This window comes from Adelges cooleyi, unplaced genomic scaffold, assembly GCF_023614345.1.
Source record: "Adelges cooleyi isolate 19-005CV unplaced genomic scaffold, UGA_ACOO_1.1 ACOO_flye_CR_arks_rails_tigmint_CR_PRNA_30, whole genome shotgun sequence".
Lineage (NCBI taxonomy): Eukaryota > Metazoa > Arthropoda > Insecta > Hemiptera > Adelgidae > Adelges > Adelges cooleyi.
In genome coordinates, this window is record NW_026095971.1 from 22094319 (window position 1) to 22112178 (window position 17860).

A 17860-nucleotide genomic window follows, 5' to 3' on the forward strand; every position below is an offset into this window, starting at 1 on the left:
GAAGCGGCTGATGATCGGAGTTTTAGTCATCCGCAAGCGTGTCGCTGAATAATAAATTTCGGTCGAAAGGTAGACCGAATTCTAGAAGAACTACTACAATACAATATTCCTAGGAATATTACGCTAACATTATCTGTTTTTAGGGTGCTCCGTTTTTTTTTTTTGCTTACTACACTCACCTAAAAGTCGCCGTGTAAAGGCGAATACATTCACAACAGTCGACTGGCAGAAATCGAAGCGAAATATGGATTTTCAGAAACGGTTTTGTTAGCTTAACGGTAAGATACACCTGATCTCGCCGGGTGTATAGCAAAGTAAACAACATTATACTAATTCCCACCACTATTTGTTGCCGCCAGCTCAAACGTAATCTCGCCCGTAAGACAACCGGAATTAAATTAGTACAAGATAAATATTCCGCTAAACCAATGAAATTCGTAGCCGTGGAATTTTCAACTTCTACGAACTATACATCTAAAGAACCCAAGTTAATCACTTTTCTACGAACCAACCAAATTAGCCAATATCAACTACTAAACGAATTACATGTCTCGTCATATGTCGCGGATATTTGATCGTATACAAAGGTGGTACCATGTGAGGTACACAACTATATTACCCTGAAAATGCATACTATTACAGTCTTGAACTATTGCAATAGTAGACTTAGTACAATCATGCATTGTAATATACAGTTACCATCGAACTATTGTGTGAACACCCTCTCAAGTTATAGTAAAGTAGCATGCACACTACTATATGGCTACTGTTACACAAATGAACAATTAACCTATGGAAATTTACTGGATCTGACGAAAAATGTCCAGGATTTATAAAAAAAAAACCACAATGGCGCTTGAAATATGGATTAAAATTATCTTTTCAGATGTATTGAACTGGGACGTATTCCTCAAGACTTTATAATAATCCTCAATTTAGCTGTTCTCAATTCGGAGTAAGCTAATAACGATTCATCTAATTATACCGCCCCTATTATGCTATTAACGCTTGCTATAGGTTCTCGAAAATACTTCTATTACAAACATCTTGAACATATCATACTTAAAGTTGTTTTTGACCAGCAAGTGTATATTACAAAAAGATGAGGCTTTGCCTACCTAACCAGGCCAAAAGAGAATAATAATCATTGCTGAAAATATATACTTTAATGTGGAATGGTGGACTCTCTAAATTGCAATAAAACTACTCTCAATGAAACTAATTGGATGCTAAATCTATATATATATATTTAAATCTGAGGTATTAATAAAGTTTAGATGCTTCAAATTTCATTATTTGAGTATTTCTTTGAGACGTCTATTTATATTGTATATTTTTCAATACATACTAGGGTAGCGCAAAAAAAATCGATCTTCGAAATGTTAATGGGCTAACATTTGTTCTATACATCAAAAAAGAGACTTGGTGAAAATTTGAGATAAAAAAAAAAATTTTTACTGGTCGCTCAACGCGTTTTAAGTAAATTGACCAAAAATGTTCAAAAAACCCAAAAATGACTTAAACTATTTTTGGTCAAAAATCCTTATTAGCACATCTAAATTGTAGTATTTTTCGCGTTGAGTACAACTGTATGAGTTTTAAAATCCTAAGTTAAAAATTAATTACGTAATTGACAAAAACTCGTAACTAAAAGGTTAATTTTCAATTAAGCTTAAATTAACTAAAAAATTTTTTTTTTAATTTTTAATACTTTATTTTGTTGAACGTTATGTATGTTTCTAGTGGAAACATTTTTTTTACTAATGTTAAAAACTTATACCTTTTTTGTCATTTTTTCGTGCACCAAAATGAACGTTTTACTGAAAAATGTGTATTATGTGTCAAATAATAAAATACTTATCGTTATGAATTTTGGCTGTTATATTTGATTACAATTTATTTAATTTATATATGTTTAGGTTAATTGAAAATTAACCGTTTAATTACGAATTTTTGTTAATTACGTAATTAATTTTTAACTTAGGATTTTAAAACTCAAACAGTTGTACTCAACGCGAAAAATACTACAATTTAGATGTGCTAATGAGGATTTTTGACCAAAAATGTTATAATTTAAGTCATTTTTGGGTTTTTTGAAAATTTTTGGTCAATTTACTTAAAACGCGTTGAGCGACCAGAAAATTTTTTTTTTATCTCAAATTTTCACCAAGTTTCTTTTTTGATGTATAGAACAAATTTAAATGTTGGCCCATTAACATTTCGAAGATCGATTTTTTTTTGCGCCACCCTAATACATACAAACAAAATTAAAACCCTACTCCATTTGTGAATCCAAAATTCGAAGACCAATCTTCTCTACCATCGAACTAATACCAAAAGAGATCAAATTTGTTTTACTTTTTGTTCCTAATTTAATTATAGTAGTTTTTCAAAAAGCAACCGAAATTTATGACTGGTCGGCGACCCGTTTCGCGAATGATGACCCGTTTCACTTTTTTTTTGGATAATAATAATGTAATAGGTGACCTGGGACAGAGGTGGTGTGCAATATCATACTTTCGCATTATAAAGCTACCGAGAGTACCTGTTACGTGTATGGTACAATAACGGTTTTAAGGGAATGCTAATGCGAACGGTTTTAGTTCACCGCCGGATTTTAATGGATTACCTCAGCCGGGGGGTATCGAATTATAAACTTAAATCATAACACCCTAATCAATACTTCATGGGGTGCTCGTATACGCTGTTATAAATTCTACGACGCAATACGTGAGGTAAATACGAAATTACACCAGGCGAATACGGTATAATACTCTCAACGAACAACTGAACATTTTGCATCAGAGAACTAAATTTTCATAAAAAGCAAAAAAATTACACATTGACCATAGTCAACTTCTAGGTTGCTGCGTGTGAGTGAATCATCAGCCAACAGATATAGGAGTAACTATGGCAATCAATTATCACAGACAGACTAACAGCCTTAATTGTATTCCCTCTAATACTAAAATTACAATTTTTAAGAACATATTTGTTAACAGGTACAATAGGTACTATTTGTTTGAATCCAAGATAACTTGTTGGTTTTTTTTTTTGGCCCATACTTTTTTTTAGATAAAACACCCTTTGGCTCCTTGTAAACCCCCAAACAATGTATTTTCTAATTTTAATTTCCATTACCTTAAACTATAACTACTACAAACATTTTGGACAGCTCTGGAGCATAATGTTTAGTTAGCTCTCATCATAACACTTAACTTGACACAATCATAGTATACACCATGACGTTAACCAAGATCTGATTTAATAAACTAAATTTAATAATCCAATATAACATAATTTTTTTGTTTTTTAACCGATTATGTGTTTTAGTGGATTAACTTTTTAAAGCAAAATACAATTAACCGTAGAAACATGGTGTGGCTACTACTTCGGATGAACAAAGTCAAGCTGCGTCTGTCGTCGATTGATTGATTATTTCATAACCACTGAAGGCTAAGGAAATTGATAGTAGTCTGTATTTTTGACGTTTTAGACCAAAATACCGGACAAAAATTGTTTTTTTTTAAATGTATTCAATAACAAAAAACTGATTTTTTTTAACGGAAATCTGTTTCTCACATACTCTAGTGTAAAGTCGTCAAAGAACTCGAATGTCGAAAAATAATTTTTAACTAATGCCTGTCATGTTTAATCACTTGGAAGTGAAAAATTCAGTGAAAATGTATAACATAATATCATTTTTATACATTACACGGCGTAGACATACGGTGTTACGAAGTAAAATTAAATACTCAACGCGCCGTCTTATGTTCAACGCTTTTCAAAATATGTATTTGATGTACCGTAAGAGATAGTAAAGTATTTAAATTCCTGAAACTTCAATTATAATTTAAGCACATACTGGTTTATCTTTATCTATGAATATCTAATAATGTCCCTTCAATGTAATACTAAAGCTTCTGCAATTTATATTCCAACATTTTTTAATGGGAACATTAAGAGATGACAATTCCTTTTTCTTTAAAACAGGCAAGATAAAAAAAGGCTGTTTGTTTTGACAAACAAAGAGGAGTACCTAATGCTTCTAGTTTTGGACAATTACTAAAAGTAACATAAACATACACGCTGCTGCGATTGTATTGATTTGAGGTCTGATTTAAAATTTAGTCGATTTCTCATTGTTCGTGTAAAAGTAAAGGAGACTATATTTAATTTAAACGTGCATTTAATAGCGGTTACAAATACAACAGCATGCACAAAGGATCTGCAACGACAAAAATCATCCCGACAATATATTTGATTTATTCTCTACTCGGTGTTGTTGTGTTTCGATAATAACATGTGAACGAAGTCGTTTTGGATTCAAACGAGATTCGATAAATCTTTTGTGGTATTTGCAAAAAAAAAAAACCGTCAGGAAGATTAAATAAAGTAAAGTATACACATTCTCCGTTTTATCGCGCGTACAGCAGCGCACAACAACAAAGCCTAAAGCTCTGATTTAAAATCATGTAAAAATGCCCGGGTAAGATCCTCTCTGTACACTTTATATGTGTTTTCATAATGTATATGATGTATCTATTTACATTATACACATATATTACACTTTTTGAACGTGTTTTGGAAAATCTGTAAAAGTGTGTTTAATAGTAATCTGTGTTTATTGCACACCGCAGCGGCGCCTGGAGGTATTAAATCTAGACATTGATAGGTATATATAATATGTGGGTTAAGACTTTCAGTACGGCAAGGTAATAGTAATCTTCTATCGCCTTAACTCGTCTGGACGTCTTATTACAATACCTTGCGCGTTGCGAGGCAATCTAATACAATTTTTTTTTCTTTCTGAATTTCAGGTTACATTTAATGAACACCGCTATGCTTTGCCAGCAAGGTCCCGACACGACGGTTACCATGGTGTCTGAAGAAGACCAAGAGCCATCGAGTTCGAGAGACTTGTAAGTGTTATATCAAAAAAATTGTAACAATAATAATTATAAAAAACACACATTCAAACTTGGTCACCTCCTTCCTTCATCATTGCCGTTTACCTCAAGGTTCCATAAATAACATTCCATGTACAAAAGTTCACTCTGAGCTCTCTAATTTGAGCACATAATGTTTAAGTTAACTTTTTGTGCTATAAAATTGCTAAACAACACTTATCATCATTAAGATCAGCGCAGGGATTATTAAGAGTCACCCGGTGGCATAAATACTATTTTTACCTAACCTAACCAAGTATAAGAAACAAAGCAAATGTACCGCCTTTAGACAAAAGTATATGCCACTAGAAGCAAATTGAGCTACTTTTACAGTCAACGCCTATTAACAATACTTACTACTCGCTAGTTTTCTTAAGGCACATCCATCTTTTCTTCGGTCTTCTTCTTTCTCTCGACATTCATCTTCATAACAACTCTCACTGTCTCTGCCTTATCTCTCCCTATAACATCTCTCTCATATTCACCACAATTGATGCAACTCCTAGAATCCCCCTTATGTATTAATTTCTTATTCTATCCATCTTAGTCGCTTCACTCGTCCATCTTAGCATTCTCATCTCCGCTACACTCGTCCTCTGTTCAGGCATCATTGCTGGCCTCACTACCGTTTAAAAAAAAATCTATCTTCCAACCGTACAGACCACATCTTCCTGTCAAAGGTGTCATGTGTTTTTGTGTGACAGGAAGATGTCCTTGCACTTTATCAGTGCACAATTTATCCTATTTGCAGGTCATCCTCGTGCCCACCATTTTTTTTATATACAATACAAATTAGATATTTAACAAATTAATAAAGCCATGCGAATAAGTCCATGCGACCGTGTGCTGGAAAAAGTAATTCACAAAAAAAAAAAAAAATCTACTTGTCGGATATCTGTTTCGGTCATTCCTGCCCTTTGCCACAACGGCGATGTCGGTATAGAGCTGTACTACAACATGTCTACGCCACAGCAACTGCACTTGTACACTAATAGCTTGCTTGACATTTTCCACGCGAGATGAAAAAAATATTTTCCGTATCGTTGGCAGAAGATTTTTTTATATAACGCGTTTAGGTTAAACGGAATACTTCAAAATCAGCCCAGAACACAATACCCAGAGTAACAACGCGTGTTCCGTTTTCTATCGGTTCACTCATTCGTGCATTATATGAGCGCACCAACGTCAGTCTGTATTTCCTCGCTGTCGTGAAAATAATTCAATAAAAAGTCTTAAAACGTTTTATCGTTTCGAATGTATACGTTTATTATGTTATATGAAAAGGGGCAACAACAGACAAAATAAAAAAATTCAAAAAACACACATCAATAGGTTGTTCAGTTTACCGTTAACAACATTCGCATTCGCATGTCTTCCATAACTTCTACACTTTGATTCAATTATCTCAGACGACACTACACATTCAATGCAAAACGATTTCAACGCCCAGCGCGTGCTCTTACACCGGCTGTTCGCAAAACAATGCCAAGTACGCCTAACTATAACTTCCTTTGCTTCTTTTCTACTCCATTTATGTGAGATTTTTTTTGTCAAGTTCACTCGTTCGTTTTGTGGCACGTGCCGTGTATGCAAAATAACTTATTTGTCTTATTTTTATTTGAAAAGTTTCAATGACAACGGAAGCAGAATCCAAGATATATTTGGATCAAATGTCCATCAAAAAAATATAATTAAATTAACTAGATAGATTTCATTCAGATAAAATTGATGAAAATCAGATAATTTGTTCAAAAGAAAATATGTAGAGCTATCGTTTTGAACCAATATATATATACTAATAATAATATCATAGTACAAGGTACTATAGTCTGGAGAGTATCCTATATTCGCTTATTCGCTGTCCAACACTCAAAATCATAGTAGTTGTGAGGTTTTCCAGGACTGAGCCGACCCCATAACTAGTAGATAATGTTAACTACCATTTATTCAAATTTGTATGTAAATTGGCTTTGCCAAAGGTGTTCATCTTACAATCTTCAGGACTGTGCTACATATATAAGTTAAGTGTTGTTCGCTCCGCTGCTGCCTGTAGACTGAAGCGATTCAACCCCCCAATATTATTTTCTTTCTGCCGCCATTTTGTTTGTCGTTCGCCGCTGCTGGTTTTACCCCCTCTCCCCCTCACATAATTTTATAATCAAAGTCCCCATGCCAGAGCACCCCCCCCCCTTTTATTTATCGAAGGACTTCGAATATTTATATTTTCCTAAAAGATTCACCTGGTATAAACACAAATCCCATAAAACGTACTGCGACATTATTTGATTAGTTTTAAACCTCACAACTGGGCGGTATTGATTTTGTTTGAAATAATGTAATTATTAAAAATCCGGTAAAGAAACGACAAATCATCATAACAGGACGGTAATTCAATTTTTTTATATAAATTAAATTAAATACGATAATTAAATTTTAACGCTATTTCTGCATCAGACTTGTATAATTCAGCAATAGCGTTATATTAAAAAAATGCCAGTACAGTGGGGTCGGGGTATAGTAGGGACGGAGAGGTCACAGGTCTACAGATTTTATTATACCTGAAAATGATGAAATTACTTTTAAATAAACACTTCGATGCGAATCAGTGGATAGTATGTTCAAACTAGTTATAGTGGTTTAGAAGATATCGTGGGACCAGCAAAAATGTACTTAAAATTTAATATTAAGTCTTGTGCAGGGTGGATACGATAAGGGTTGATCGTCTGTCTATAAAAATGTACTGTCATAGTCACCCATTTATCATAATTAACAATATAATAAAAATATTTTCATTACCCGTTGACTGTTGATTCACACACACATAGCAACCTAGAAACTGACTACGGCCAAAGTGTAAATTTACACTATTTTTGGAGTTTTTGGGGTACACGAAGAAAGCGGTTGAGCGGTTTACAAGATATCGTGGGTCCAGACACAAAAATAAAAAATAAAAACACATCGTTGTAAAAACAATACCTTCTCAGCTCCGCACCGAAGCTAAAAAATCTTGTCACTTAAAAAAGACCATAACATAATAACTCTGATGCCAGTTACATAAAAATCAAATTACACAACTATTTTTTATAATTTCAATACTACCGAACTCGAAACGATATTAATTTAAACAATTTATCCAAAAATGAAACGACAAATTTACCATTGCGCGTCTTCGAACTTATTCGATTTTGAGATATTAGTCAAATTCTCAGTGATTCAATCGGTTTAAAGTATACGTCTGTTGCCATAATGATATGAGCAGCAAAAATAAAAAAATACCACAATGGCAAAAGCCCTAACTAAACTGTTCTTTAACTGGAACGTCATGTATGCAAAATAAGTCAATTTATTGGATTCTAGTGGCTGTATACAATCTGGTCTTGCTGATCATATTTAAATGATCCGACCGACTGCTAATATAATATTGTTAGAGATCTAAATGTCAATAGCTCTACAAGAATAAGACCGCAGGTCAACCACCACTGTCCAATTAGACTTGACATATTGCGGTCCGTAAATTCACAAGCCAGAGAAGAGAAGGGAAAAAACACTAACTAAACTCGATGGCTGCGGTAATTCTATTATTTATCAGTTCCTTTAACGCTTGATGAATTTGATGTAGTTTTTTTCCGGCCAATATTGTCTTTTTTTTTTTCACTACCCGTAAAATACAGCCCCTTCTCGTTTGACGTCCGCTAAGCTCTTAATGTACAGTATGAAACAAAACGGTAACGAGTGATCCTTTCATTACACTGACCGCGATAAACCGCTCAAAATCAAAACGTTACTTTAAATAATCTATCTTTATACTTTGGTCACTTTATTAAGAAGATACCTGCGCGCAGAGACTGAAAAGCGCCACCAAACGTGGCCGCGCTAAAGTATAGCTGGATACGTTTATTTTAACATAAAAACAAGACAACACGACTGTATATTTTATAATAAAAGCCTCCAAAACATAATATTTATTAAATTTCAGACCGACCGAATTGAGTGCTTTGAGCACCAAATTTGGTATTCAAAAGTTCATTATAACTTAACCGAACTTTGGAGAAACTAAGATTATAATAAACGTAGTTTTAAATTAAAATAAAAAGTTTTAGTAATTTAATTCGGTGTACAATATAGACAGTTTGCGCTATTGTAATACGCCGTATAATAAAATATTAATCAATGTTCTGTGTTATTGTGTAATAATTAATTTGTACACATCATTTGTTATGATATAATTCAAAAACTATTTTCCTTCAGTCGCAGTTGTTCTTGTCAGTTTTTCACACAAGACAGGTGTTTGATACATTTATAAAAAGTAACTTTTATGGTATGAACAATTTACCAACCTACTGGTAATCAGGTCAATAAAAAAATATACCTATTTAAATACGAGTACAACAGAACTGCAACAGTATGCTTACAATTTCCGGAAGTCGCTGCTTTAAAAGTACAAACAAACCGTATAATATGAGGCTTATTACTATTTTGTATTTCTCCAGTTACTTTATGGTGCATCAGGTAGAACCCATTTGTAAATTTAAATAAATTTAATCCTTAAAAAAATGAAAAAATAATAGGCCGGTTTACAAAATTAGATTTTTTTTTTTTTTAATATAATTAACAAATAATTCTCAAAAGCATCTATGTTATTAAGAGAACCAACTGATAAGATAACAAGGAAAACATAACTTAATGTGATACTACAGAACACATACATAACATTGCAATTACTAATTAGAATGCATAGGTAATAAATTATTTATTATATTTTTAAAATTATATTCACTGTTAATAATTATTTTCGAGAGTGGCGTTACTGGGGTATAAGCATAATATAACAAAATTAATTTCTAAAACTTGTATACAAAGTTTTGCCAAGTCGTTTCTCCACAAAGAGTTACATGTTTTCAAAACAAAACTTGCTCCACTTCAACAAAACGTCTTGTATCAGGAGTGCAACGAGCACACTTAACAATATCATAAGTATTATAACATTAAATGTGTAAAGGCAGTAACACTTATTTCGTAAAACCTACAAATATTAAAATAAATAAAAATATCCGTTTAAAACTATTTTGCAACATATTATTGTATTGTAGTTATTTTGTTGAATCCGTTTGTAGATTTTAAGGAAGTTAGAAAAAATAATGATAAACATTAGCTTAAGGAAAAGTGACAAAATACTATAGTCTGTATTTGATTTAACTTTGACTGTTATTTGACATAATATTGTTTGCTCAGCACCGCACTGTTTGTTGGAACGGTATTTATTTCGAACAAGTTGGAATGCTTGAAATTTAGAACAATAAGATGTTTTTGAAAATAACTAATTCTTAGCATTTTCTAGACTGACAAAAGGTATGAATTTATAAAACAGTATGCACGTCGAATTCCAACATACATTCCTCCAACGGATCGGTTTATCTAATTAAAAAATATTTTCTTTTTTTTTTTAAAGTACTCAAAATACAAACGTTCTAAATGAACGCATAACCATTAAAAAAATGATATTAATATTTATAATTAATAGTATAACTTTATACGGTACAAATATTTTATCATAGTACATGAATTTTGCATGCAAACTATACTTTAACGTTTTTACGATGATCTAAAAAAGCGGTTAGTTCAGAATAAAATAATGATAAACTGTAAGTAACACTCAAGTCAAACACGTCAGAGGCCTAAAGAAAAGTACTGTAAAAAATATATTGTCAAGCTACTGAACATAATTATGATATTCTGTCATTGTAATATAGATTTTATGTGAATCGTTTTATTTTCAATATAATGATAAGTTAATACAAGATAAATTCATGTGAGCTTTTTAATTAATTCCCCAAGTCCGTTCAATAAGAGGATTACATTTTTACACAACTCTTGCCAACGTTATGATAAAAAATAAAACGTTTTTAAAGGTTTCTCGATGATATCGACCGTTAAATTACTGTTTTTTTTTTTTTTTTACGAGAACCCCTAATTTGTTTTACATCGTTAGTTCATACTTAATTTACTACCAACATAGGTAAAATACCCAGTTTAAAAATGTATAACGGTATTTGAACGTCAAAACAGTTTTAAAAAGTTATTCGTTGGGTTTTGTATAGGTACATTAAATACAAATTGCAATCATTATTAAACCAATATCGTTAAAGTAATAATAACGCCTAACTACTTATAACTGTAAATTGTTGAAATAGTGTATAAATTGAAAACAAATTTAAAAACAGAAGCTTCGTTGTTAACATTATAAAATATGTATACAAGCCAAAAAGATTCTATGCAAGTAAAATGCTTATAGTAGTTCTGCTTGAAAAAAGACAATGGCTGCGTGCAGGATTTTTGGGATGTCGACACATTATCGTCAGAGCTCTCAAGTAAAACACTATCATATCTGTACACACACTTCTTGGGCATCTTACTGTGGTGATAATATGATCGTCAGAATGTAATTACCGAGCACAACTGCCAAGGAGGTATTTCCACAGAGAAACGATGCCGCTGCCTGTAGTGTAATGCTGCGGGTAATGGAATACTGAGTATGTTGTTTTGTATGTTGGAGTAGAACAGAAACCTCAACACCGAGAAATGGATATAAAGCCTATCTATGCGTGGATCGGCGAAAGAACGCAATGTTCAATTAACGTTAAATAAATGACATGAACAAACGTTGCTGCACGTCGAGGGAGAAATATTCGAGAACCGAGGAAAAACTTATTTTGTTTTTATTTATTCGTATGGTACACAACAACCAAGCGGGGCAACATAATGCACGAAAAAAAAAATTTAATAATTATAAAAAGATTTAGCCTCGTCGAAGGTACAGTCGTTATGTCTTTGTTTATTGGTATATGTTATCTCTTATCACTTGTCTCTTGTCTTTGATTTCTTAACTCTTATCACCTATCTTTTAGCACTTATCTATTGTATTTTTTTTAATTTCTTATCACTTTAATATTATCAATTATCTTTTATCTCTAAATGAAAGTGGAAGTGTAACGCAATAATGGCTAAAATGTCTTGTATCCAGCCCAATAACATATCCCGTATATATGTTAATATACGGGTCAAGTCAGTCTTGTAACAGGTGGAATCGCTTTATGATAATTGTATAAAACAAAGAAAACCAGAAAACTTTCGCGTTTCTTGTACTTGAACGCGAATGTCAACATCACAGTGAGCTGAACTAAGACCATAAAACATCTTCTTTATAGTATATACACTAATTTTATTTAACTGTTTGAGGATAGCTATTCGTTTGTACATTGAACTAGCGCACAACAATACGTTGTAGATTAATTGGAAATTAGCTTAAATTATTTTTAACTAAAAAAATGACCCCGTGAAGTTAATTTAAAATTATTTTTTCTTTATACCGATACAACAATATTTTACTCGACTACAATAAACGTTAACTAACACACGGTGTTAAAATATAACCATTGACCATTGAGGTAGCTTAACTTCAATCTGTTGCTCGTACATTATTTTAGTAAATCTGAAAAATTACCAATGAAATCGGTTTAATGTGTTTTTTTTACAACCAAAAACTATCATGCACCATTATAAGCCATTATGTTCGACATAATATCATCAATTGCTGAGGAATTTGCCATCACACGATAACCGATCATATTAATGATATTAAGTATAGTAATATAGTAATGAATAAGTGGTGTGTACAAATAACATAAAAAATATTATTTTATAACTTATGTATCTGCGCCTATATAACTGTAGTAACGATCAAACAATCCAACGTCAGGGACCCTAAGAAACTATAATGTTTCTATTTATCTCCCAATATATAAAAACTAACATAATGTCTCGGCTATTATAGTGCTTCATAGCCTCTAGGATAGCAATGCAAGTTTATATAACCTACCATTTGTTGGGTTACAAATCGGGTGTTCTTAACACTGACGTGCCGTGTAACATACAGTGTAGCAAACCGAAAGTTTCTTAAACGTTTTTTCATCTTATAGGCGACTATAGAAAACCAACCAACAGTATGTAGACAAGAAAAATGTATACCTTTGAGGAATATGGAAAAAAAGGTCACAATTAAACAAAAAAATTAGCATATCGTCAGGATACTTGACTGAATTAAGCTTTATATCCCCAATGATGGACAGTGGCGCGGTATTGAGCCTAATCGGCAAAACTATATTAATTACATTTGAACGCAACCGAGTATAGTTAATGAATCGGGTTTTATAGCTCTAAAAGTGCCACGACAATGATTACCGGTGACAATACTCTACACCATTGTAATATGCAACCGCATAGGGATTTTCTCATCAAACATGCGGTTATAAACTGTCTTTTGTTCTCTGTTACACACACACACACACACGGCGATCCAGCCATAATTAATCATTCCATTAGCGTTAGGCAGCTTAACACAATTACCTATTGTCAAGCTCAGTATGTATAAAAATGTGTTAATTTGCACACCATAACCACTAATCAGCTGATGTGTGCAGATAAAATACCCTGCACTACAACAGTGCCGGTGCTGGTAATCGAGCAAACACCGACAGACGTTTAATTATATAAGAGCTGACGTGTGGGTGGGTGTTGTACCGAGAAGCCCAAGACGTGTGTTATCGAAGGCGTAACCCAATTTATCTCGACGTTAATATTAATAAGACCTTGTAATTATCGCCGTTATCGTTTGTGCGGTTCGAGCAAATTTCCACCTATACAACGATTAAAAACAACAACAACAACACCGACGATACAACACTTATAATCCCACGATTGCCGTTTTTCTACTTGTGTGCTTAGGGCCGTCTCTCCCGATAAACTCTGAAACGACTGACGGGCTGAGTAATTAAACACTCGACAGAAAACCTTTAAGAAACGACAACCCGACAATGAGTTTTCATATGACTACCCAAATGCCCCCCAAAGATACCTTACCGAGTATTCCCAGTCAGTTCTCGGTTCATTTAAAACGGAATGGCTGCATGAATCAAGTTTCTCCAACCAACCACACACGATGGATTTATATTCTCTTAGTTGGCCTAATAAATTGTCACCGGTAGCCGCTGAAACGCGATGTCTGTGTCAAGAGTTTCACCCTTCGTACCAACCAACCCCATTATACTGTCAAAACAACTACGATTGCATACATTTATATTTATTAGTTTTTGCAGCACATTCGTCGTTGAAGAATGTCTATGAAATCTATTATAATTGTCTTAGTTGGATAATAATACACAACTGTGCTAATATCAGAGAAAGTGAAAGAAAATTGTATAAACAGAATATATACAAAGCGGAAAAAAAGAAAATTAAAGCTATTCTCAAAAGGATTTAAACAGCGTAGCTCAAAGATTTTCAAAGCCCAACAATAATTTTGTTTAAGGTCATGCAATTTGTTTTTAACGGTAAATTAAAATAAATTCCAGGACAATAAACAATTTTATCAAACTTTTTATATGATTGTGTATCTACTATCTACATACACTATTGTCATCAGCTTTAGTAGTGGACTTTTAATAATTTCAAAATTAGCTTCGTATTATAATAGCGGGTATTTGTTAATTTAACGCCAAAGCATTATTTAGAAATTCAGTAGTTTGCCAAACGATTGACATAAGTATTATTAACAAATTCATAAATATATAAATCATTTTCACGTTCGCAGTATTCCTATCGGATATTCTTTGTGACAATGGCGTTTTTATAGCAATGTGTTTACCAATTGATCAATCACGCTTTTATAACTTATGAGATATAATATGTCACCTTTTAACCAATCGCTGTCATTTAGATAGGTTTTCACCCGAAATGAATAACCTAAATCCTCAAGTTGGAAATATTTGTAGACAGCTGTTAGATTATATGGTGTTTGCTAATAAAACATGGATTAAACACACAGTCGGGTCGTTGCGGTTACTACGGTACAGACTATAGCAGTTCAATTAACACTTAAAAGTGATAAAACCTTTGAGCAACAACACTCATCAACACTCGGACCTAACCTTTTAGACCTAACGTATTTTTCGGTGTAATGAAATGCGTGGAGCAGGTAAACCTCTCAAACAAGATGTACCAAAAATAAACTATACATTAATGAATATTGAAATGAAACCATACTGCGATTAACATAATTAATTAGTTACAAATTGGAACTTCGGTACTTATCAATGTGTTGTTGTTGACAAAGTCATTATGCTTAAGCTCATACTAACAATGCACAAAAAAACTTTTTTGGCAAACAACTTTTCAATAGAAACTCCAAATTATACTTTCTCGGAGCAATCCAAAGATAATTTGTATATACAGAAGTTTTTTTTTTAAATTAGTTTTTCATACACCCATATCAAACGACAGTCATAGATATTAGGTTGCATTATTCTAGTTTTTAACATTCACAGGTTTGCATAGCATACTATATTATTCTTGAAAACACGTTCGTCACTTTGAGTGTAATATTTCCTACACACTAGTGGTCGCTCTAAACTTAATTTATATTTTATTAATACCTTTTACAAAGTCATGTCCGAGAGCCACGGACATTTCGGAGAACGACCCTCGGCGGTAAAATATATATTCATGTAAATATTTCCACGAACAAAGTAATCGTCTTGTCTGTAAACTGTCTTAAAATGCAAATAACAATATTAATATTAATCAAAGCATCAATTTTAGTGCAAATTACTTGACGTAACGGTTCATAATTATTAATTTAAGATACGATACTCTCTACTGGTAAAATACCAAAATTGCGTTCCAATAGTATTTCTCGAGTACTAACGGGATGAAAAGTTTTAGCCGATGGTTGCATATTAGTAGGTTGTGGTTTAATTAAAACGTTTTCAGCGCTTTCTTAGTTTTCGTTCGGTTTAATTACAAACCAAAGTTGTTGGAAGTCCCGTGCGTGCTTAATTGCAAAAAAAAATAAATCGGAAATTTAATCTTAATGAAGCGCTGGGCAATTAACATTTACCAATACATTTTGGAAAATTGTAATCTTAGTAATCTATACTTGGTTTGTACGCATGATTTTATAGTTTACATTTTCTATAACATTATATTTTTTATATTTAAATTGTTGTATATAAATTCGTTATACTATTGAGAGAGTAATTTTAATATAATAATTGTACAAATTGATGTATGCTACTAAATGCTGCAACACTGATAAATTTTTACATTGATAGTCTTTATTCCCAAATAAACTCATAAACATATTGGATCTAATATCATTAACATAATATGGTACCCAAGTAGAGTCCCCGACGACGACGTGCCCTTTTGATTAACCTTAACTTTGAATAATTTAAATATTTACGAGATCCGGAAATAATAGTGTTCCAAGAATAATTATAGGTATACGTATATGGAGTGTCTTGACAGTAACTAGTAACCCGGCACTTCGGTTATGCGATTATGATACAGCCACACGTTCATTGATATACAGGGGGTATTCTAGCATCAATGCTGAAACACCTTGTATAATATTACAAGATACGTTATATATCATCGGCACAACAGTGAACACTATTTTATCTCGAATCATAAATTTCCAAAATAAACCGTGTTCATTCTGTTGTTTTACGAGACACACAAACACGGTTACTAACTAACTAACGACAAAACATTAGAAAAGTTGTACTTTACTGACCGCAATAAGACCATGATGACCAAAGTAAGATATATACATATATATATCACAAGGACACACACACCCCGACGATTTTTTCTTGCTTAGAAACAAGTTTTTTTTACAATGTTCACATTCTAGACAACAAATATTAAATAATTAATACAACTTAATGTAAGGGTACCCGAGTCTTATCAACTCGTGGCATGCTGATGAGGCTTTCAACAATTCCGACAGTACGTTGCAAGCAAAAAAAAAAGAAGCAATATATTATCTAGATATATATATTTTTTTTTTATAGCAAAGAACCTATCTGCTTGAAAAACCTCTCGAAATCCCACTCTCTTCTTGGTTGTCAAAGAAAATGAAATATATATTCCACGACTCTCGGAATAATAATAATAAAAAAGGTATTATTATTCAATCTCGATTATAGCATAGTCAGCGTAAACGGTTTTGCCGTTATTCATACTACGTAAATTAGATGAGACGAATCAATATATATATATATATATATATAAATTTCCTTTTATATATATCGGAACGACCGTTATTCGTTTTTAAGACAAAATATATAATTGAAAGTTCGAATACAATAAGTGGTTTGTATTAAAACATTAAAAGTACCGTTATTTATACTTTGTACATGTTTTTTCCCTACACCGTTTACTACACTTGTACACATCTACTCGACGTGGACAGCTTATAAAGTTCGGGTTTTCCCGAAATTTTACACATAAACGCTACGTTACTACGAATTCGTGAAACACTTCAGTGCCAGACCTACATGGGGGGGGGGGGGGTGTTCGCTACTTGCCCCGGGGGCATTTCACATAATTCACATGCACCAGAGCACATCCTTTGAACTACTTAACCGTGAATGATAATACACAACCCTCCTACCGAGCAGGTAATAATAAACGCTTTGAAATTTCCATAGCAAACGAGAGAGAGAACGTTAAGTGTAAACATTCGTATCCGCAAACGACCGCATCAGGAAAAACATATTAATAACAGTTAATTTAAATAAAACTACAGCTGTATAATATCTAGAAATCCGTGAACGACGCCGTGAAAATGTCTCGTTCATTATACCGCTTAAGCTGGTATTTATAGGGATAATAATTATCAACGTGGTAATATAGTCCGCAATGTTATCCGCCTAATACCGCGGATTAAATAAAATCGGATAGTGCGCTCAAAAAAAAAAAAAAAAAAAAATGTCAACAAACTTTATAATATTCTCAGGTCGCCGAGACCAAAAAGTGAAAACAATTATCAGTCTAATAAGAATTTTCAACAA

The 17860-nt window shown here is 32.7% G+C and overlaps 2 protein-coding genes across 3 annotated transcripts in view; one reads left to right on the forward strand and one right to left on the reverse strand.

Annotated features, from left to right (window-relative positions):
* Window positions 1-17860, reverse strand: part of LOC126838743 (14 kDa phosphohistidine phosphatase-like) — a 94374-nt gene that overhangs the window by 65497 nt on the left and 11017 nt on the right. The window lies entirely within an intron of this gene.
* The window catches only part of LOC126838742 (arrestin homolog), a 61560-nt gene that overhangs the window by 34480 nt on the left and 9220 nt on the right, over window positions 1-17860 (forward strand). For both annotated transcript variants that reach the window (XM_050573407.1, XM_050573408.1), the window contains one exon: window positions 4821-4922. In XM_050573407.1, coding sequence (XP_050429364.1) covers window positions 4831-4922 — 92 coding nt within the window. In that variant the 5' untranslated portion in view covers window positions 4821-4830. The remainder of the gene's footprint in view (window positions 1-4820; window positions 4923-17860) is intronic.